We start from the raw sequence: 23,149 nt of genomic DNA on the forward strand, positions 1-23,149 counted from the left end.
TTGCATTTTGTCTGTGGTCTCGGCCTGGCCGGGCTAGTTCTCCTGCCAGTGGACAGCAATCAGTGGGCAGCCTTGTTAGGAACAGTTAACCCTTGTGTGTCTGCTGGCGTAGGGGTACTGATGTAATGAGATGGCAGATCTGGACTTGGAGTCTCGGCTCATTCACTTGGGGACCTTGAGAAGGTTCCTTGTCTTCTCTGGGTCCCTCATTCCTCTCAGGAAATAACAAGGTATTTGGAGATGTCCTACAACCTTTTTAGCTGCCATGATTAAGCAGCCCCCAGTTGGCTTTCCTCTTGTGCCCCCTGACCACAGGACCCTGTTCCCCAACCTTTCTTTCCTACCTACCACCTAACTGGGTGTGACCGGGAGAATGCCCCCTGAAAGGTGAACCATTACCCCAAAGCAGTGAGCACCCAAGGCTCGCAGCAGCATCCCTGGGATGCTGGTCCCCTGGGATGGTCCCCTCTAAGACTCCATGCCAGCCATTCAGGCTGACAAGCAGGGCCGAGTGCTTTGCTTTCCTGGGGCTGAGAGACATTCCTTCTGTGGGTGGAGCCACAATCCTCTAGGGCCCAGGCTCTTACCGTCTGTCTTGTACTGATAATTTGTTAATTAGGGGAAGTAAATGCATTGACAGTTGTAAGCTAGTCTGGGTACTCTCAGATTAAGTCGCAAAGCTCAATTCTTGGAGCCAGTGTGTGGAACCTAGTTTTAAATATCAGGACTGGTTGCAGGCTACTTGAAATTGGGGGACTTCCTACTCATGAGGTTTTAGTCACGTCCCTTGGGTCTCTGCCCCATGTCTTAGTGATGCTTCATGGACTTATAATGTCTGGGCCAGGATTGGGTAATAGAGGGACAGAATGTAGGCCTCCCTCCCTTCCTCCAAGCCCAGCACAGGGATCTTAGGCATCCTTTACTCAGTTGGCAAACATCTACCGAGGACTTGCAGTGTGTCGGTCACAGTGCCGCAGGCTGGCTCACAACATGAGGGACATGTGGTACCTGCCCTCAAGGAACTCCCAGGCTAGATGAGGGTTCAGAACCTTGAGAACAACCTTTTCTGAGATTTTTGATCTTGGGGTGATCAGTGCTACAAGGAGGCAGTGCAAGGTTCTGAGAAAGCCTGGGGGAGGAGATCTAACCCAGGCAGGAAGTGGTCTAGGTAGCTTCCTTAGAGGAAGTGGCACTTTGGTGTTGCTGACTGTGGTAAGTAAGGGTTGAGGCACTCTGGGCCCAAAACATTTGGTCACTTGAACTCATCAGATTCTGGACAATAATTTCTGATAACCAAACCCACATGAGACTGCCCGTTGCTTAATTTACAAGGAGCTGAATCTTTCTGGGATAGGCGTGCCCACAGCAGCCGTTTCTCCAAGACAACTACCTGAGAACCTTGATAATTGAGAGGTCACCTAGTGGCGGAGGATCAAGGCCAAGAGTGAGACAGACGCTGTCCTTCTCTGTCGTGGCCCCCTCTTCAATGGTCAGAAAGGTGTGGAGAGCTGATCACCAGCTTCCATTGGCCTCCTGGCCTAGAGCCGTGACAGCAGGCAGAGACGGCATCTCTGTGGGAATGTCCCCAGTGACTGGGGGAGCCACTAGGAGGTGTAAGCTGCCCCCGATGGTTGTGAAGGCCACAACCCAGCTACACAGAGGAGCAGGGGACTGGGGCCTAGCCTCCCCTCTTCCCACTTCCTTCATTCGGAGTCACTTCTCCTGGCAGAGTTCCAGGGATTTTTAAATCTCAGGAAACCTAAAGCTTATAGCCCGAAAGCATTCACCTGTGCTTGAGGAAAGTGATTTCCCTTTTCTTCCTCCTTCTACACTGCAAATAGTGAAGAGAACGTTACGATGTTTTCCCTGTGGGAACTATTAAAGGGACAAGACCCCATTCTCTTTATACACCCTGTAATTTCAAGCCAAGGGTCTGAGACTTGGCACCTTCTGGCTGCAGTGGGAGTCAGGGCCCAGGTCCTGATAGCCCACTCTGTGGGAACGCAGGACGGCTGCTCCTGCCCAAGAAGTTCCTTCCCGGTGTGCCGAGAGTTGCGAGTCCTCAAAACGCCCAGTAAAAAGCCAAGGAAACTTCTCTAGGATGTAGGATGTTTCAAGACCCCAGAGTTGCATCCTTCCTTTGCCCATGTGTGTTTACTTTTTTTTTAAGGAACTGGTTATAAACTGGTTAAAAATCTGGTTTTTCAGGTTATAAAAGTAAAACTATTCCCATTATAGAATATTTGGAAATGGCCTAAAAGTAAGAATTAAAATAAGAATTTACGGTCCCTCCACCCAAAGAGACATCATTATGTTTGGATGTACTTCCTCTGTGTAGAAGGTATATGTGAAAGCCGTTTTATAAAAATCTGGTACTTTTTTTTTTCCTTTTTTTTTTATATTCTTAACATTATATTACATTCTCCAAAAGCATGTTTAAGGATTATGATATCCTTAATATGAATATACCATAAGTTTCTTAGCTATTTCTCTAATACTGATTATTTCATTATTTCCTATTCACATGGCTGGCTGAGGTGGGTGGAGTTTCCTATGTCTGGACCGTCTCCTAATCTGCCAGTCTGGCTGCCTTGCCTCTTCAAGTCCAAGCTCAGACACCTGCTCTAGGGCCGTTCTCCTCAGGCTCCCACAGTACCCTGAGCCTGTCTCTGTTACTCTACTTCCCATGCCGATTTGCACCCATTTTTATGTCTGACTTTACCTCTAGATCGAATGCTTTTTTTAAGGCAAGACATGTTTTTTGTTCATCTCTGCACCCTCTGCTCCTCACTCAATACCCAGTACCTAATAGGCTCTTAGTAAAAATTATTGCATGAATGCTAAAGTGAATGTCTGTATATAATCCTTAGTCCATGTTTCTCAAGTTCCTTACTATAGATTTCTACACGTTAAACTGATACGTCAAAGTTTATGAACATTTTAAAGACTCTCGTTTCTACTTCACTATGGCCTTATCAGCATTGAATGTTACTTTTTTTTTTTTGCCTTTTTACTAGTTCGATATGCATGAGGGTAAGTTTTTTAACTGGTAGGCATGACCAAACTGGATCATGGAAATCTCTGACAACTTAACCGTTACACTCAGTTCTCCTTGAAAAAAATGACTCTATGGATAGCTCAGGGCAGTCCCTGTCTGCTGCAAGCCCTTATTCCTCAGCAAAGGCTGACAGGTACCTGTCCTTGTCACTGACGAATGCCTTTGTGGTTTTATCTGCTCAGTTGTCCTTTAGCTGGGTCCTGCTGACTTAGGCCATTTTGCAGGCTGAGCATGTTATGGATTCCAGAACAAAGCTAGCCAGAGTTTCCAGTCGGAAAATCAACGATTCCCCTTAAAGCACTTTGAGCAGAGTAATTTTAAACAGAAGAGTGGGCAGATTTAAAAGCAATTTTTATGGTTGAATGTTTACCTCTCAAGAACAGAGGTTGAGTAAAAGGGACGAAGGCTGTGCATCAGGAGAAAAGTGAATGAAATCAAGGGACCGTGTTTTGGTAGAGGAGGAACCCCTGAATAGGCACCCCTGGGCAGGCCCTCAGGAAGATAGGAGTTGGCCCGAAGTCCAGTATGGCCTCCTGTGTAGGACGTCCCCACAGGGCATGCGAAATGCAGGGTTTGGTATCTTGTCTGAGCCTGGGCGAGGGGTGGCGGGTAGGGTGGCAACATCTGTCTGAGTCAGCAGGTGTGTGTAAGACTGCCCTTTAGAGCAGAGAAGAGCCATGAGGCTTTTTTTCCTCCAGCAAAGAAGGTCTGTGTCTTTGTGTGTATGTGTGATCTGTGGATATATCTCTGTAGTTCTGGATGTGTGTGTCCATGTCTATGTGTACATGTGTCTTTGTGTGTATATCTTCGTGTGTATGTCTCTGTGTCTATGTATCTCTGTATGTCTGTCTCTGTATGGCTGCTCTGACAGGAGGAGGTACTGTTTCTTTGAGGAGTGAGCAGGATTCACCTAGTGACAGATGGGCCCTTTAGGTGAAGCTCTCCAGTTCTCTGCCTCCTGGGAGGGTATGGGGACCAGAAACTCCTGGACAGGCCTCCCACCCCAACCCCAGCCCATCTGTGGGCCTTGCCTGGGCCCCTGCCCTGCTGGGATATAACCATCACTCTGGCTCCATTTCCTCACTGCTATGGAATCATTTTTCCTAAAAGGTTGAGAAATAAAGCACATAACCACCTAAAGATGGAGCATTGATGGGGGCCTCCTTGGTGGCCTCTGCTAGCCTGGAACTCTGACTTAGACTTGATTTTGGTTTACAATCTGTCTCTCCTCTCTGAGTGCTCATTACTGCCACTTCTGTGGCGATGTCTGCAAATGCTGTCATTAAAATATTATCCCACTGTGCCTGGGAGGCTTGGGCCCAAGTACACTAACAGCAAGAGGTGTGTGAGCTTAGGGAGGCCTCAGATGAGGGTTGAAGCTCTATTTAAACTTCTCCAAGGGGGACTGCAGGGTGAATAGCGGACATCTAAGATCTGGTGACTTGACCATGGGCCTGGGAACTTAGCAATTTTCCAGGGCTGCTTTGGGGAAATGATCATCCCTGTAATATATCAATCAGAATACTATTCACGTTTCTGTGGGGAGGGACCTTGCTATAAGTGCTGAGTTTGTCTCCATTTAGAAGTGGATTCGTGTCCATTATCTTTCGGTTATAGATCTGAGCAGCACAGGAATTAACAGCCTCATTTCTTTCAGTCATGAGAAACCTGAAGGAAGTGAGTCAGGACGAGCCCCTGCTCCTCCAGCCCCCTAGCTGCGCTCCTACTGTGGTTGCCTGTCTGCAGAAAGCAGACAGGGGTGGGAGTGGCTTCACTCTTAGGGGAAAAGACTATGCCCAGAGAGTCAGGTGGAATCCCAACATTGTGTTTTTCACCTGCTGGCTCTTGCCTCCCCTTGTTCTTGGTGGTGCAAATGACATTCCCTTTGTAAAAGAATTGAGGTCTGTAGGCCACTGGTAAGAATTTGGTGTTCTTCCAGGAGTGACAGCTGGTGACACATGCTGTGACTTTGGAGCCCTAGTCCGGAATCCCAGGGCACACAGGAGCCACCTGCTCGCAGGGCCAAAGCAGGTCCTCCAATTGGAGCCCTGGGTACTCCTCCTTCTACACCCTCCACTACCACAATCGAAACAGCCTGGGGAGCTTGTTAAAGATGAACGTTTTGAGGCCCTGCCCGGTCCTCTTAAATCACGTGCTTCAAGGCCCCGACTAGGAATCCACGTTTTAACTGCACTCTCCAGGTGGTGTTTTGTATAGAAAAGTTCTAGAACCACTGCCTGAGTCCAGCCCTTTGCATTGCCAGGCGGTGTGGTGTCTCCACCCTAGCTGGTCCCAGATACTCCCAGCCTCATGGGGAGTTGGAACAAAAGCTCAGTGACTTTTGGACAGTCTGAAAGTGAGGCCACCTGTCTTCTTTTTCTGCCTTTCCTTTGTTTGCCTAGAGAGGAAAAGATACAAGACAGAGGTTCCGATTGGGTCTCTGCCATGCTGCCCTATGGAGCACCTGCCCCACCCCATGGGCAGAGTTTCTCCGAGCGCCTCACAGGCCCTGGGCCCGGCCTGTCTGGCTGTCTTTACCCGGGGGCACAGATCCCTCAGAGGAGGCCAGGGAAACAACAATCAGCTATGGTCCTTCCCCTGTGGCATCGACGACTTTCTCTGTGTTATCTCTCATTTTCTATTCTCCAGTTTCAGTGGTCTCCCAAAGTGCAGAACTGCAGGCACCGGGAGACTCGGTAGAGAATGTTCTGGCTTTGGGTCAGATGGAAATGGATATACAGCCCAGGTGACCTTGTTCTTGGCATGTACCTCAGGTCAAAGGTGTCAAAGTGTTTGTACTTCCAGGGCCTGTAGAACTTCCAACAGTCGCCACTTCTGGAGCATTTACTCTGAGCCAGGATGAGTACTGAGCACCTTACGTGCATAGTCTCATTTCGTCTTCTCAGGAACTCTGTGTAGTTGGCAGTACTGTACCCATCTTGTGGATGGGAAAACTGAGGTTAACAAAGGTGGAATTTTAAATACACAAGGAGTAAGTTAATAAAACACTAAGAAATGGACTTCAAATGCCGAAGGTGGAGGATGGGGAAAGGAAATGGATGAGAAAAAGATTTAAAGTCTGTTCTCAAATCATATGCAGGTGAGAAGATCTGGGTTCTGGTCGCCTGGGTGATCTTGGCAAGTGCATACTAGTTTCTGAACCTCTTATCTGTAAAATGGGGATAATTGCATTTTTGCTGTCCACCTTGTACAGCATGAGGAGGGTCAAATAAAGGCGTGTGTGGAATGCCCTATGCAAGCTGTAAAGCATGGCCTACAAGTTCTCTGCTAAATTAGATTGTCTATCTGAGAGGAAAACCTAGTGGTATGTAGAGAAGAGGAGTGAGTAGGGTAGGGTGGAAAAGCACAGACAGACAGCCCTGGGTCTGGGTCTCGGCTCTGGCACTCCACAGCTGGCGGTGGTTGTGAGTGACCTCTCTGAGCCTCAGTTTCCTGATCTGTAAAATGGAGCTTGTTAACCTAAAAATAAATGTCCTTTCAAAATGGGAGGCAGCAAGCATTTATTTGAGATTAAAGAATAGCCATTTGGGAAGTATTGATTCAGGCAGAAGCTCAAATAATACTTCACAAACCTTCTGCAACATCCTCCACCTTCGGCATTTGAAGTCCATTTCTTAGTGTTTTATTAACCTCTCCAGAAGGGAGGCGTTTCTATTGGTGCAGATAAGGTAACATAGTGACGAATTCTAAATGTTTTTAATTGTCATTCCAGTAGTCATAACATCTGCTTTCGTGTTGTTATCTTTGCAAACAGTTTTTTGGTGAATAATGTTGTAGTCCCAGTCCAAAGGTGATTTTGCCCTGTTTTAAGATTCCAAAGGTTAGAGGCAAAAGACATGCAAAGCAGTTCCTCTGGGATGGCAGCTCTGGCTCAATTTATTTATTTATTTATTTCATTTCCTCCTTTCGATCAAGAGCTTTCCTTGAAAGCATTGCCGATCGAATATTGGGGAAAAGCACCCTTGGCCCTCTATTGTTAGGATGGCTTATTTTGTGTATGCCATGTCATTATAGGTTTCTCATAGCCAGGAAGGCTTATTCCTAGTATATCATGTCCCACGTAGGAGGGAAAGTGGCTTTCCTTTTTCTTAGAGCCTTAGGACACATTTGAGCAACAGGAGCACCAGAACAAGAAAGGCTTAGACCGTCATTTTTCTTTAAGGGTAAACATTTTCTGTAGTTTCTTGAGGTTTCTCATGTGAAGTCTTATAGGCCTTCTCGATCCATTAATCTCAGAATGTTGAATAACTATTGTCAGGGTGGTGTCTTTATAATATCAAGATATTTTAAAAAATTACAAAGTTTTACAATAGCAAAATCTTCTGTAATAACAAATGCTAATTCCAATTTGAAGAGTAGATTTGAATTAAGAGGCAATATCTAAGGGCAGTCAGCTAAAGAAATTAAAGAACCTGAGGCATTGGTGGACACATATTTAATTATTTGGTTTGCCTAGATTTTATCTAGTTTTATCTTTATCAGAGGTATTTTATCCAAGAGGTATGAACAGTAGTAAACCCCACCTGTTCAGTTAGGTAATGGTCAAAAGAGATTTTATTGTCTAATATAACATGTAAGGGAATTTTAAGATTTCTCCTGGATGACTTTTGTTGTGGTGGTTATAATACCTGCTCAAGGAAAAAGGTTTTTTTTCAAATCTGATAACTTCATTGGGGCCGACATCATCAGGCATTGAATATCCGTGACTATGTGTGTAACCAGTTGCACGTTTTGACCTGTGAAGTAAGTTTAAAGGTAATATCCAATGTTGAGTTATTTTTCTAGTCAGAAATTAAGGGGGGAAAGGAAACGAGAGCTATTATTAAGGGGGGGGGAGGAAATGAGAGCTATTATATTATCAGTGCTTGGCTTCTCATATTATTTGTGAGATAGGAAGGACCTAAAATAAAGAAAAAATTATAGATTATACCAGCCTGATTCAAAATCTTGGTTTAGTTGTCCACACAGATGTAGTCTTCACTTCCTAATAATTTAAAATGTCAAATCCTCTGTTAATTTAGAAGTTCAGTTAGGTGTAAGAGCTTTCTTTAAATTAGGAACCATGAATCTAAGAGTCAACACCTTTAAATTTGGTTATACATGGATTAGTTGAGTACCTGAAATTTTGGAGGGATTCTATAGGAAAGAAAAGATAAATGCTTTAATTCTGTTTACGAAGGTATAACTTACCAAATTGTAGGTCATGGATAGCTTAGGAGAAGAAAAAGATATTTTATATCTGGAAAACAGGTTAAAAACCCAGTAATATTTGATATAAAAAGTCATGAAAATTATAATTATCAGTTTATTTAGTCCCATGTTATTAATTGTTGTTGATCTTGATCTTTTTGTTCAGAGTAAAACAATAATAGTAAATGATAAAAGACTTAAAAATGATCATGGTAAAGATCTGGTGAGAGTTCACATATATCCATATAAATCATGTAATTGACTTAGCTTTCCATTCCATTCTTAGTTTGATCATATATGAATTTTTCCTCAATGAACCTTTGGGACTTTCACAAACCTTCTGCAACATGCACAAAAATTCTGTAATTTCCATACACCTTTTAGTATTTGTCCTACCTTTTCTTTCCTTCTGCAACATGCACAAAACTTCTGTAATTTCCATACACCTTTTAGTATTTGTCCTACCTTTTCTTTCCTTATTTTGAAATGATCACCCTACTCCAGGATGAAATTATTTTCCTTTTTTCTTCCTTTACAAAATAACAACAAAAAACTATGTTCTTTATATATTTCCTTATCAAAAAACACATTTCTTTTTCCCTCAACAAAAATGCATTTTCACATTCCATACCTTCTTCTACTGAAAACATACATCCTGTTTCCCATTTAGTTATTTCATTTTATTCTTATTATTTTCTATAAAGACAAAACAAAACAAAACCATAGCTCCTTTACAAATTTTGGCAACAGAACTTATACAGTAGTCTCTATTTTAAAAAGGTCTTTTTCCCTTCGGTCTTTGTGGGCAATATTTTGGTTAGTTCCTGAGTGTTTACATTGCAAAGACATAAGATTTATAACTTTCAGAGGCAGAAAAAGACTGTAAGTTGGGATTATACAAAGACATGTCAGAATTTTCAGAATTTTAGAACATTTATATTATACGTATATATCTATATAACTTTTTTTTTAATTTTACAATGCTTCCCATGTAATTTTAACATATAAAATAGGTCTGATTAGTTTAATGTCAAAGTTTGATCATGAAGAATATAGAAAAGATGAAAATAAAATATGGAATAAAAAAGGAATAAAGATATAACAGATTTAAAATAATATAAACAACTATATATCAGTACATTTGAAAACCTAGGTGAAGTAGATATATGTCTAGAAAAATATAAATGACTACACTGTTCCCTAAAGAACAGTAACTTACCACTTACCACTCACCACTCAAAAGCCTCAGGCTAAGATGGTTTTATAGGTAAGATACACTAAACTTCAAGGATCAGATAATTTCTATATTTACAAGTTATTTCAGAAAAAGAGGAGGATAAGGAAAGCTGTCTCATTCATTTTATGATTTATCGTATAATCTTTATACCAAAACCAGATAGGACTTGTACAAGAACAAAAACCGTAGGTACCATTTTGACTCATGAGTGTATAAAACTCAGTGAAATATCAGGCTGATTAAGTATATTACATCAAGTGGTGTTGACCCCAGGAACTTGAGATAGTTCTGCTTTAAAAAGAAACCGGTTAAGTTGACCACATTCATGAATGAAAGGGGAAAAAATAACATGATAATCTCAATAGATATGAGAAAATATTGAGTATAGTTCAATACCCATTTATAATGAAAGCTCTTGGAAAGGTAGGAATTGAGAAGAACTTCCTCACTCTGGCAGAGGCTGTCCTCTAAAAATCTACAGCAAAAATCATGCTTAATGGAGAAACTTCCCTTTGAGGGTAGAAGATACAGGTGACCACTATCACCACTGCTGCCTGCCTAGTGAAGTGCCAGAGGTCCCGGCCAATGAAGTCACACAAGAGAAACAGGGATAAAGACGGAGAGCAAAAGACAAAAATTACTATTTGGAGATTACAAACGTATGTAAATAATGAGAATCAATGAACAGTCAAACCAAGGAACTAGTAACAGATTTCAATAAAGTCATCCCGAAAACGAAATTTCTAACAACCACAAATCCCACAAAGTCATCTAACAAAAAAGATACAGGACTTTAATAGAAAACAGTTTATGATCCTATGTGAATATGATCAAATGTGAACGAATAAAGGGAAATATTCTGTTTATGGATGCAAAACTTAATATTGTAAAAATGTCAGTTCTCCCACAAATTATAAATTTTAAAATAGAACAATCAAAATTCCAGGGGGGTTTTTTTGAAGATCGACAAGATGATTCTAAGATTCATATGGAAGTATAAACACCGATTTTCTAAATCAGTTTGAAAAAAATAAAAAGAGGGACTCGTTCTATCCCAGGTGATATTGCAAAGCCATAATGATTAAAAAGCGTGGCACTGGCACAGGAACAGGCAAACAGATCATGGAGTTCAACACCGAGTGGAGAAACACACACTCATAGCTAACTTATGAGTGAAGTAGCTTTACAAGTTAAGAGGAAAGATGAACTTCTTCCTTCTTTTTTTTTTTATGTGATGTGAGAAAGTTGCCTTAGTGAGACTGTGGGAAGAAATGAAATTATATGCTTATCTTACCTGCTGTAAAAAAGTCCTGACAGATTGAAGACCTAAATGCAGAAGCTAAAATATAAAGCCAATAGATACAAACATAGAATAACTTTGAGAACTGGGAGTAGGGAAAGATCCCAAAAAACCTAATGATAATGGAAGAATAGGCTCATGTGTCTGAGTCAGACTGAGGAAGCATTGGACATGAAGAGTTGCTCCATAGGTGTCAGTTTCTCTGATTTCATTCCCTGGTCCAGAACTTCTTTAAGGGGCAGAAAGAAGGTGCCCAGCTCTTGTATCGGTAACCTGGGAAGCGATGGCAGGTGCTGAGAGTCAGGCAGAATGGGGTGACTCGATGGTCTCTTATTTTCTTGGTCTGAATTGCTGCTTTCTCAGAGGATTCAGGCTCGCTATCTGGAGGAATCTCTTAGCAACCAGCCTCAAATACAGGCATGGATGGCCAGAGAGACCACAAAAACTTAATCAGTGTGGGACCTGGGCATTCTGTTGCTGTCTTTGCTCTCAGGGTGAGTATGGGATGGGCTGTTCATTGATAACTCACTGAACTCTAGCATCATGCCAGGAGCTTGTTAAAAATAAAATGGAGGGCCCCACCCTGATACACTCTGATTCAGGAGGTGCGAGGCAGCTCAGGAATCTTTGACTAGCTCCCAAGTGTGGCCAGAGTGGGACCTGCCAAGTTGGATCACCTTTCGGGGTCCAGGAGATGAGAACTTCTCAGCTCCTGGGGTGTGGAACCTTGGGTATGCCCACAAAGTGTGCCCCGGGGCAGGATGGGAAGTGCAGTGGTCGGGATGGAAGGAGGAGAGTGAGGGGTCCAGCCAGCAGGCTTGGGCAGAAGAGAAGCAGAGGTGTCAGTGAGAGCCCAGCTGTAACCAACCTCTCCTCCGTGATGCCCCCTCCTCCTGCCTTGGTTCTTATCATACACTGGAATGGTCTAAATTGCCTGCTTCCTTCACCACCCTGGGTGCTCCTTGAAGGCAAGGACCTTGCATTCATTCATACATCCATTCATTCCATAAATATTTATTAAGACATTCATTTGCCAGGGACGGGCACTAATCGGGGACAAGGCTGAGTCAGCTCACCAGTGCTTCCAGTCTAGTAAGGAGGCAGGCAAGAAGACCAAGAAACTCTAACAAAGTGTGTTAAATGCTGCGATGGACAATTAGCAGACGTGTAATAGGGACACACATCCGGAACTTGAGAAATTTGGAAAGGCTGCCTGGAAGAAGGAGAGACTAAGATGGCGATGAATCGAAGGGGAGTAGGGAAGTGTGTTTCAGACCCAGGGTATGTGCAGCCCTTTGTTGGGAATAGAAAAGGTCCAAGTGGCTGTACTGAAAGGTGAGGGGGTGGGATTCTGGGAGATGAGGCCCCTGTCCAGGCCGTGTGCAGAAGTTTTCACTTTAGTGCTGGGCAGTGTGATAGGGAGCAGTGAAAGGGTCCCACCTCCTACTTGCCTGGTACCCAGCTTGAGACCTGACTCAGGGCAGCTGCAGGGATCATGTGGTGAGCAGGCTGCTTCTCTCCAGCTGACTGGATGGCCTGACCCCAGCTCCTGTCCACTTCTCACGTCATTCTTGTCTGTTCCCTATGGGCTAGGTCAGCTCCCCCTCTGGGAACCAGGAAGTATTTCTTCAGCACTTGGGAATAGTAGATGCTTCTCCAAGTTAGCGTGGGCCACTGCCCAGCGCTGGGGAAAGGGCTGGGAAGGGGCATGCTGTCCCAGGAGTCTCAGAAGCACCGGGCTCCTCTGACCTCTCAAGCTGTTAAAAACTGTGTTCCTAAGAGAATCCAATTGTTCTGCCCTTCCTTTGGCTTTCCTTCTGGGTGAGTGGTCTCCTCCAGGGTCTATGTTTGGGCCTTCAGGGCTTCCCGGGGCTGGCCCAGGGCCTGGCGCTTGGCGGGAGTGCCCTCGATTTATGTGAGTTTCGCGGACACATCTACTCAGTCCCTGAACAGTGAGCCTCTGAGCCCCCAGATGGGAAGGGCAGGCCCTTTCTCGATCTTGGGAGGTCTCAGGCCCACCATGAATCTGATCTGGAGCTGGCCTCCTGCTCAGGGCCCTTGGGGCATGGTGACAGTGATGGCCATTGCTGACATTTTACTGGCCCATGTTTTGTACCAGACGATAGGCACCCTGTACACTCTTTCCCCTCTGTCCATCCCAGAAATCCTTGGGAGGGTGAGGATGGGGGAGAGGAGAAGCTCAGCAGACATATTTGGAAACTGAGATTCTTGTGGGGAGGGTGTTAAGCCCCCTCAAATCTTGTCATGCAGTGTTTAGCCAACAGTATTATCAATTCACCTTGGGAACACCTCCCTTTCCCACAGATGTGGCAGGACTCACCCAGCCTCACTGGTTGGAGGCTGTGACCTGGAGGATGATTTGCTATAGGACCTAGCCTGAGGGCCCTCCCTGCTAGGGAAGGCATGAGGCTTGGGCTGAGCTCCTGGGAGCTGAGGAGCCCCCCACCCCACCCCAGGTACCCATGCTCCCAGTTGCCAATGAAAACAACAGGATGCTCTCTATGGCTTTTCAAATTGGCAACAGTTAACTTGAGAGTCAGCAGAATCATAATATACTGTTAGGTGAAAAAAAGCAGGCTACAAAACACGGTGAGTTCAAGTTCTGTGGAAACTACACCTACTTATTTCTAGAAAAGACTGGAAGGAATGCATCAGCCTGTTAAGCAGCAGTTGTTACTGGGTGGCATTCTCTGATAAAATGTTTTCTCTTTAGCTTAGGTACATTTTTAATTTTTCTGCAGAATATTTACCTCTGTCATTAAAAGGAATAATTAGGATGGAATTTGCCAGGAGCAAACCCGGTATTACCCTGGGGAGGAGGGCCCAAGTTGGGGTTCTGTGCTTGTACCCGGAAGGGGCAGCTTATTTGCACAGGCCAGGAGAGGGGCCCGCAAGCGCATCTCCAAGCTGTTGCTGGCGTCTCCCGCCTTGTCAGTATCACTGTTGCACGTGGGCGTCCTCTGGTTATTTCTAACCTCGAGGGCAGGGCCCCCACTGAGTCGCAGGCCAGGCGCGGGGTTGGGGTGCTCGGGGTGGTTGGGAGTGGGAGCAGGAACCTGCCAGGCAGCACTGCCAGGCTCACTAGGCCGCTCGTGTGGTTCCCAGGGGGCACACAGGTCTCAAGTCTAACTTGCCCTTGGGGCTTCTGTTCTCTAGATCCACTTTCCAGACGTGGAGCGTGTCGAGTGGGCCAACAAGGTAAGGCCAGCATGGCCTCGTGGGGCTGGCCTCACTCCAGGCCTGGTCCTCTCCCTGCTGCCCTGGGCTGAGTCACCAGCAGGGATGGGGGCCAGGACAGCACGTGGACAAAGGCCCTCGCTGCTGCCGCTTGTCCGCCTGCCTCTTGCCTTTACCACCCTTGGGTTCTGCTCATCACCATAGGATGACTTTATTTTCTTTGGGGCAAAAAAGCAACAACAATTTTTTAAACTGTGAATGTTAACACATGGCTGCAGCAGAAAAGTTAGAAAATACAGAGACTAGAGAGAACAGCGCAGCCTCCCGTGGCTCCCTGGGCCCCGATTTGTGCTTCCTCAGAGAGGAAGGGGGTGATTCCACAGCTGCCACTGAGTTTGGCCTGGTTCCCAGACTAGATCCCCCAGCACTGGCCGTGCAACCTTGGGCAGGTTGCCTAACATCTCAGAGCTGGTTCCCTCCTCTGTGCAATGGGAATAATTATGGCCCCTGCCCTTGGAGTTGTTGTGAGGATTAATGAGGTAATTAATGCACCACAGTGCCTGGCACATCGTTGGCGCTGGGAGAGCTGTCATCATCCTTATGACTGCTGTTGGATCATGCAGGGGAACTCCCTGGGCTGGGCTCTGAGACTCCAGGTCTGCTCCCCACCTTACAGATGAGGCGCCAGAGTCTGGCCACTACCCCGTCTGCCCAAACCTGTCCCTAAATGTGAAGGCTCCTGTAACCCAACTCTAGTTTCCTCAGGACTTTCTCTAATACAAACCTTGCCTCTGTTCTGGATAGAGGCTTAGCCCAGAGTAGGAATGACTTAGGTTAGATATATGAAAGGACTTCCTGACGGGTTTTGATCTAAGGCGGCTGTTCTCACATTACCTAAAATGTCATTGCCAAGTGGATCAAAAACTGTTCCCAGCCTCTGGGTAAAATTTGGAGGAAGTAGCTTGTTACCTTAAGAGCGATCAGATTTCTGCGGATTAACGCAGGCCTAGGGCCTCTGGGACAGACCTTGTCCTGTGCCCCCAAAGTAGCGTTCTCCCCGCATGTGTGTCAGCTGGTTCACGGGCCCTGCATGCATGCATGGTGGCTTTTGTGCACCACACCACGGGCCCACACAAGCTGCTGGGTACGTGACCGTTGTTGGGATGAGGAGCCTGCCCTCAGTTCAGGGCTCAGATGGGGAAACAGTTGTGTAGACGAACCACACAAAAGGCCACCAAAGTCCCAGAGAGCTTTGTACTCAAGAGGGACTTAGGCAATGACAAAGCAGCAAGACAGGGAGATGGGGCCAGCTCATAGAGAGCCCCCGGGAGAGATGGAGACAAGAAAGCCCTGAAACGTCATGCCTCTAGCCTTCTCCAGTTACTGGTTTGGAAAGGGGAAGGCATATCTTTAAACTGAGGCTCAAGACTGACAGACGGAAATGGAAGAAGCCTTTGCCCCAAAGAGACCCTCTCAGCTGCTAGCCCCCCCTCACACTCTCCTCTGATCACCAGCACCTGCCTCCAGACCCCATCTCTCTGCCAGCCTTCCTCTCTCCAGGCCCTGTGCTTGGTTCCCAGACCAGCTCCATGAGTCAGTGGAAAGTGGCCTTTTCTGGTTGCTAGAAAAAAATCAAATCCACAGAAAACAATTTAAGTTTCTCTTCTGCGATTTTTTTCCTTAAACCTCTGCATCCTGCTACTTCATGCTTGTACCTGAGAGTTAGATAATTTATGTTTTAGCACAGAACTAAAGGGCTTCATAATGTTAGGTTTAGTGAATGACTGTTTCATGGTGCTCTGCAAATGGCACCAAATCTTGGGGGTTCCACTGCCTGCACAAGAGTGAGAATCACTGCTGTAGTTATCCGATGTTTGAGGGACGGACAGATGGATAATTGGGTAGGTGGGTGAGCTGGCAGGCATGCAAGCAGATGCGTGCTGCAGTGTAAGGGTCCCATGGCCCTTATATGCATATATTTAAATATATTTTAAAATATTTTTAACATACGAAATTTGAATGTTAAATTTTCTAAATGAAATTTCAAGTTAGATTTCAGCAAGGGCCGAGATTAGACCAGAGATGGCCATGCTCCTAGGCCTAAAAGCCTCAGCCAGGGTCTGGGGTGGGGACACAGACCCGACCACTGGAGAGCCTCTTCCTGTCCTCACAGATCATCTCCCAGACCTGGCCCTTCCTAAGCATGATTATGGAAAACAAGTTCCGGGAGAAACTCGAGCCCAAGATCCGGGAGAAGAGCGTTTGCCTGAGGACCTTCACCTTCACCAAGCTCTACTTTGGACAGAAGGTTAGTGCTGTCTCAGAAAGGGCTGCCTGGGCCTGTCGTACAGTTTCTTCTCTATCCTGTCCCTTGTTCCGGTCACTCACCTGATTGAAAAGACCACTAGGCCTCAGGGCAGGACCCCACCTGCACTTCCCAGCCCCTGGGGCTCAGTACAGCCCTTCATCCCCGGGCCCAGCACCGTCTCTGCAGGCTCTAAGGAAGCCTGGCTCAGAGAGCAAAGAGGAGAGAGGTGGGGAACAATTCCATGTTTCTAATTCAAAGTTTGAAAACTAGCCCCGTGGAGGAAGCCAGCCAGGTACAAAGATGTACAAGTTCGTGCTTGCTACCCTCAGGCATCACTGGGAAGAACACACCATCTGGGGAGTGCGATAGTGCCTCAAGGCAGTGTGTGATTCTCTACTAATTGATCGATTCTGACTATCAGTGTCACCAGCCCAGGCTAGTTGCGTGAAGATAATAGGTGACCCAGGATAAAAGAAGTTTCTGTTTAACATACATATTCTAAAACATGTCCCTATTCTAGTCTGTGGTTCTGATTCTACCCTTTTGCCCTATTCCACTTGCCCCAAGGTGCCCCCTGATGTGAGTCTTACTTTGGTTAGCTGGAAATGCATCCCCCAGGCAGAGTACTGCTGCAGTGTCCATCACCTGGCAAACCAAAGGTGTTGGCATCTGGTCTGCTCTGCAACAAGCAGGTGTCTGAATGCAGCCCAGTCTGCTGAGAGCTGTCTGCTAGCCCCGGAGCATGTGCCCAACTTGGAACCGCCAGCCCCCCAAGTGGGGGTGGATCAGGCGTGCCTGAGCCCTGGAGATTCTGGTTCACGCTACTCAGATTCTGCCAGGACCAGCTTGTCTGCTGGTTCATTTGTTCATTCCCTGTTTCATTCATGTATGACTTATTGAACATGGCTGTATGTGAGGCACCATAGACAGAGTTGGGTGTGGCTGTGCCCTGCCTTCAGGGAGGTCACCGTCCTGTTGTACAAGCAGATGCATACACTGGTGGATGGCAACATAGCAGTGTATGCACAGTGGTAGAGGAATGCATGAATTCAAGAGTGGGGGTGTGGGAGCTGTGGCAATCAGGGAAGACTTCCAGGAGGGGGTGATGTCTGAGTTGGCATTTCAGGAATTCGACAGGCTAAGAGCCAGGCAGCCTGCAGTCTGCTGTGTTTACAGTAGAGCCTGCTCAGCAAGGCCACTCATCCGGTGCCTGTGGGATGTGGCACTGCTGGAAAGCAGTCCCTTGATGGCAACAGAAGCAGGACTAGAGATGGCTGATCCTGAGGGATGATTTTTTATCACATCAGGAGAACCTGGCAGGGGACCTGCAGGCTGACCAGATGCCCTGCAGGAAATATACCCGACTCCTGGTCCTGGTATTCAAAGCCCTTTCTGTCCTGGCTCCTCCCCCACCCTTTGGCTCTCCCATCCCTCTCCCCTCTTCTTCTCTGTGGGTGTCACAGAGGACTCCTCAGTGACCTTCCTGGGCTCGGCCAGTGTACTCACCTTTTCTTCATGCCCATGAGGGTTCCCATCACCCTTGGATTCCTGTGTCCATGCCCAACTCCCCTCTATGCAGTGGTCACCTTGGGCCAGTGACTTAGCCTCTCTGAGCTTCAGTTTCCTCGTCTATAAAAGGAAAGGGCTGTTGTGAGGTGTGACGGACAGTCCTGGCCTCAGGGCTGCTCTGTGTGGCCGTGTGAGAATTGCTTACAGGGGGCACCTGAGCAAGAGGGCCAGTGGAGGCCAGAGTCCAGCCTTGTGCCCCTCGCATACCTGTGAGTCCTGGGCTAGGGCCACCTTGCCTGGCACAGAACAGATTCTCACAGGATGGTTCTCTCTCGTCTCTGCGATGGGGCCTCCGGGTGGGCAGCCTTCCCCAGGACCAGTCTCTGCTGATGGGGGTCTTGGGTCTGGCTGAGCTTTCACAGGTGCCCGCAGGCCAGCCCCCCAGCTCCGAAGCGGCAGACTCCAGGCTGCGGGACTCAGTTACGGTGTCCCCACCCGCAGGTTTCCACTGGCTTTTCTGGGTCTTTAACATCAAGGCCCTGAGGTTGGGGATGAGCCCGGTGCTGTATGGCCCAAAGATTCTATAATTCTGGGGGCCTTCTGAAAAAGAATGTAAATTAGAACAAAATGAATATTAACTAAATATGAGAATGGGAAAATAAATCACAGCAAGTTATGTTTAACGTCTCACACGTATCACGTGCCCTGGAAAACTACATAATTTACTGTTCAACATGTCCCTATAGTACTTTTTTCCTTGCATTTTTGGCTCCCTACTCTTTGGTGACTTTTTCACATTAGAATGCATTTGTAAATACACTTTCTATGGGGAGAATAGAAAGATAACGGAATCTTTAGTATGGTTGATTGAATTTTTCCTCCAATATTTTATTGTGGTAAATTTCAAACAAATACAAAAATTGAGAGAATTATGCAGTGAACCATCTGGATTGTCCAGTCTATCCTGAGGAATGATTTTTAACCTCCTGCTGTATTTGCTTTAGTACATATCCATGCCTCTAACCCTCTGGACTAAATTTCAGACTAAATTCCAGACATTCATCAATTTCACCTACCCCAACTACTTCAGCATATGTATCACTAACTCAAAGTCAAATTAAATTTATTTTTTTATTTTTGATAAATAATAAACAGACCCCACTCCATTGCCACACGATAGGAGGAAAAGAGAAGAGTCTAGGCAGAGGGGATAAGAAAAATTACTTTGGAGCTCAGCCCTCGCCGGAGGGACTGGAGACTGTGGCCCTGGGTGAGGCTCCTTAATGCCTAGAGTGAGATCCCTCCGCCAGGGATGCCGCCCTCTTCCCTCGCCCTTGGCGGGCCGACTCCTACTTATCTGCCAGAACCGATCAAATGACTTCTCCTACAGGAAGCCTTTGCTAACCTCTGCCCACCCCAAACTGGGTTGGGAGGTGCTCCTGAAGTCCCCACGTGACAGCGACCGCTGGGACTGTACCTCATCACACATTCCCCCTCCCCAGGTCTCGCTCAGTCCACCTTGCTCCTTGCGTTCTCCCCAGGCCAGGGCCTGGCTCAGAGTGGGTGCTCAGTAAATATTTGTGGTAGGAAAGAGAGAAAGAAGGGTGCACATTCTAGGGAAAGAAGTATCAGGGCGACAAAGGCAGATGGGCTGTGGGGTGGATTTCTGTGTTTGTGCCTCGGCCGAGGAATGCAGTGGCCATGTCGATTGCAGTGGACGCAGTCTTGTGCTGGCAGAGGGCAGCAGCCATCTCTGCTGCACGACCTCTGCTGACCTAGCCCTCCCGTATCTCTTCCAGTGCCCCAGGGTCAACGGTGTCAAGGCACACACTAACAAGCGCAACCCGAGACAGGTGGTCCTGGACCTGCAGATATGGTGAGCCCTCTTGCCTGTGGGGCCAGGGGAACACTCTGGGAACAGCCAGTTTGAAGATGGAGTAGCATCTATACACTTTAATGTGGGGTATGAAAGCCCTCACAGCACATATACCGCCCACCTCCCCCAGGCTGGAGCACAAGGTCCCGGCTTGGGTGAGGAGGAGTGTCAGGAGAATTGATGGTCCCAGGGGAGCCACTGCCATCTGACCCCTCAGCCCAGGCCTGGCTTCGCCCATCAGACCAGGCACTAAGCGTGCTCTGGGTACCAAGGCCCAGGAAGGAGAGCTTTCTTGGAGGCCAGGGCCAGATCACCTAGAGAGTCAGAATGTAGCAAGAGGGAGCATGTGTGGCAAGAAGATGCTGGAACCGTGGTGAGATGCAGGGAGCTCTGCGCACAGGCTGGGAGAGACCAGCAAGAGAGCTGGACTCTGCGGCACCTCAGAAATAACTAAAGGATGCAAAGGCACGTGAGCGACTAGTTCCGTGGATTGGTGCGGGGCACCCTTAGCACCCTTACCTGCGTCCTGGAGATATTCGATGGCCACCCTCTCCTTCCACCTCGTCTCTTTAAGTCCTTGGACAGGGTCTCTTCATCTATAGCCTCAAGGGCACTCGTTCTGGGCTCCTTGTGCCTATCACTTGACAAGAGCCACCAGTAGGACTCAGGCTCCTGATGACGTTACCCCTCCTACCAACAACCCAGATGAAAGGCTGGATGTAGACAGTGGGGCTGCTCTGTGTTCTCTGGGAAGAGACCCCAGCAGAGATGGGGCAGGGGCACTGCAGTGGCAGAGGGGTGGGCAGTGCGCTCACTAGAGCCCCTCTCCTGCATCCATGAGGTGAGGGGAGAGGGCAGAGGTAGGGATGTGTATGGGACACCTGAGTGCAGGGAGCTAGGCTGAGGCTGGTAGGGAGACCATATCCAAGTGTAGCAAGGCTCAGGCTGGGCGACCACCACCTGGGCTTGGCCCGGGTGCCGCTGGGCAAGTTTCTCTCCTCCCCACCTTTCTTCTCCCTCCCTCCTTTCAGCTACATTGGGGACTGCGAGATCAGTGTGGAGCTGCAGAAGATGCAGGCTGGTGTGAACGGGATCCAGGTGGGTAGAGCCTGGTAGGACTGCCCCGCCCCCCATCCCTGCCCCTGGGGTGGGAGTCAGGGCCGGGGGAAGCAGGCTCACACTGGACTAGGCTGCAAAGGGGGTGATGACCCCAAACACAGAGGCTTGGACTTCAGGCCCCAAGGTCACACTGCCAAGAAGTGGTGGCTGAGCCTCACCAACCTGCTCAGCTGTACACCCCCAGAGAGACTTTGGCTGCCCAGGGAAGGGAGAGATTCTTTTTATGGAGTGATGCAGAGCCTTTGCTTGGAGATGGTGTTGGATCAAGGAGTTGAAAATATCTCATGGCAGGAGTAGCAGAGTTGAGTTGGAGCTGGAAAGACTCCTGGGTCCCCGCTGACTGGCTGGCTTGAAACATGGGCAAGGCTGAAGGCCCCTCAGTCCAGCACACCAGCAGAAGGCAGTCGGGGCTAGCTCATGGCCCCTGGGGAGCCAGCAGAGGGGTAGCAACTGTGTGCAGGTTTCAGTCCCCTAAGTTTGGTCCCTGCTGTGACAGCAGGCGGCCCGGACATTTGGGGTGGCATGGGGCATGAATAAGACAGCAGTGGCCTCAGCTGACTACAGCAGGTGCAGGAAGAAGGGAGGCTGAGGTCCCTCACTGGGTCCTCTGTGTCTCTTCAGTTGCAGGGCACACTGCGGATCATCCTGGATCCCCTCCTGGTGGACAAGCCCTTCGTGGGAGCTGTGACCTTGTTCTTCCTTCAAAAGCCGGTGAGTCTCAGGGATGAGAGGCAGGCCTGCCGCTCCCTGTGAGAGAGCACATGCCTGCTGGGCCCCAGGCGCTGGGCTTGAGCCCAAGAATGGATACTGCCTAAGCCCGCCCTGACCTAGGCACTCCACAGCTCTATCCCATGTAGTCCAGGCCTCAAGGGAGCTTGAGGTTCTCCTCAGGACCAGAAACAGCTCAAAGGAGTGTCTTGCCAAGGTCACACAGGTGATCGGAGGTTGTGAGGAATCTATACCTTAGACCAATGGACCCCAACCTTTTTGGTACCAGGGACCAGTGCTCCTATGAGAATCTGAGCCTAGTGATCTGAGGTGGAGCTGAGGCAGTGATGATAGCGCTGGGGAGCGGCTGCAAATACAAATGAAGCTTCACTGCTGTTCACCTCCTGCTGTGCGGCCCTTGGGTTGGGGACCCCTGCCTCAGACCACTCTGAGTTCAGGCCAGCCTGTGGCCATGTGCAGAGGCTGTGGTTGTCCTACAGGAAAGCAGAAGGCCTAACAGGCCTAGCCCCTCCTGAGCCGAGGCCTGAGCAAGAATGCGAGGTTCCCTCCCCTGCCTGACACTCCTGCAGCAGGCGCCCCCCAGCAGGCTGGGTTTTCCATGTGGGTGGGTGTGAGGCACTTGGCAGAGGGTTCTCAATCTTGAGCTTCTGGCCCCTTCCAGCCTAACAGCCTCCCTCTGCCCTGCAGCACCTGCAGATCAACTGGACGGGCCTGACCAACCTGCTCGATGCACCAGGGATCAAGTAAGTGCCTGGAAGAGCCGCCAGACAGACTCTAAGTGCAGGGCCCTCCGGAGCCACTAGTCGGTAATGGTGACGTGCTGCACAGTGGCTGTGCCCTCCCTCCCAGCTCCCTGCCTGAGGAGTGGGGTAGGCTCCGAGTCCCACCCCCTCCAGAGGGAAAGTGTTGATGTGTTTTGAGTAGGAGCTGGGAGGCTAACAGTGTTGCTTGGCCTCTGTGGGCAGGCACTGTACCAGAACACACATGTGCACACGTTTTGCACACACGTGGGAGAGCCCGGGGAGAGGGTCTCTGATCAGATGAGATGTCCTAAAGGAGGCCATGTGAGCTAATGAGAGAGCACAGGCTCTGGAACCAGACCCAGCCAGACCAGGCTTCTGGCTCTGTTGCTTAGCAACCGTGTGACTTTGGACTAGTTACTTCACCCCTCTGGGTTCTTCCTCGGTAAAAGGGGGAGCCTGGTTCCTCTATCCTGGGGTTGATGGGAGAACACTCAGGTGTGTGTGGTAGTGGCACAGTGTCCTTTCATCCTCACTCCACCCCCTCCCCAACACAAGTGCGTGGTGAGAAGTCCATGTGGCCTCCCCCAACCATGGTCAAAAACAGGCGTGGGAGGGGAGGCTCTCACAGCAGGGGCCAGTGAGGAGATCGGTCTTGGAAAGTGCACCCTCCCAGGGCTGGCAGGGAGGTGTGTGTGGGGGGGGCGCTGGGGGGGTCACTCAGAGCCTCAGGTCCTCAGGTCGGAGCAGAGAAGGGCTCCAGCCCCATGGAGACGCTCCTCCCCGGCAAGGAAGGACAGCCAGACTAGCAAGACACACATCAGCGGGTTCGCCAGGCTCAGGCACGGCCCCTGCCTGTGGGGA

At 48.3% G+C, this 23,149-nt stretch overlaps 1 protein-coding gene across 4 annotated transcripts in view; it reads left to right on the forward strand.

Annotated features, from left to right (window-relative positions):
* ESYT3 (extended synaptotagmin 3) overlaps positions 1-23,149 on the forward strand; it is a 58,424-nt gene that overhangs the window by 5,468 nt on the left and 29,807 nt on the right. For all 4 annotated transcript variants that reach the window (XR_005647469.1, XM_039837275.1, XM_039837276.1 and 1 more), the window contains exons 2-7: positions 13,984-14,025; positions 16,178-16,312; positions 19,621-19,697; positions 20,729-20,795; positions 21,438-21,527; positions 22,233-22,288. Coding sequence is in view for 3 of the 4 variants with exons in the window: in XM_039837275.1 (XP_039693209.1) it covers positions 13,984-14,025; positions 16,178-16,312; positions 19,621-19,697; positions 20,729-20,795; positions 21,438-21,527; positions 22,233-22,288 (467 nt within the window). In the remaining variant the exon portion in view is untranslated. The remainder of the gene's footprint in view (positions 1-13,983; positions 14,026-16,177; positions 16,313-19,620; positions 19,698-20,728; positions 20,796-21,437; positions 21,528-22,232; positions 22,289-23,149) is intronic.

Source organism: Pteropus medius, unplaced genomic scaffold (genome assembly GCF_902729225.1).
Source record: "Pteropus medius unplaced genomic scaffold, Ma_sr-lr_union100, whole genome shotgun sequence".
In the NCBI taxonomy this organism is placed as follows: domain Eukaryota; kingdom Metazoa; phylum Chordata; class Mammalia; order Chiroptera; family Pteropodidae; genus Pteropus; species Pteropus medius.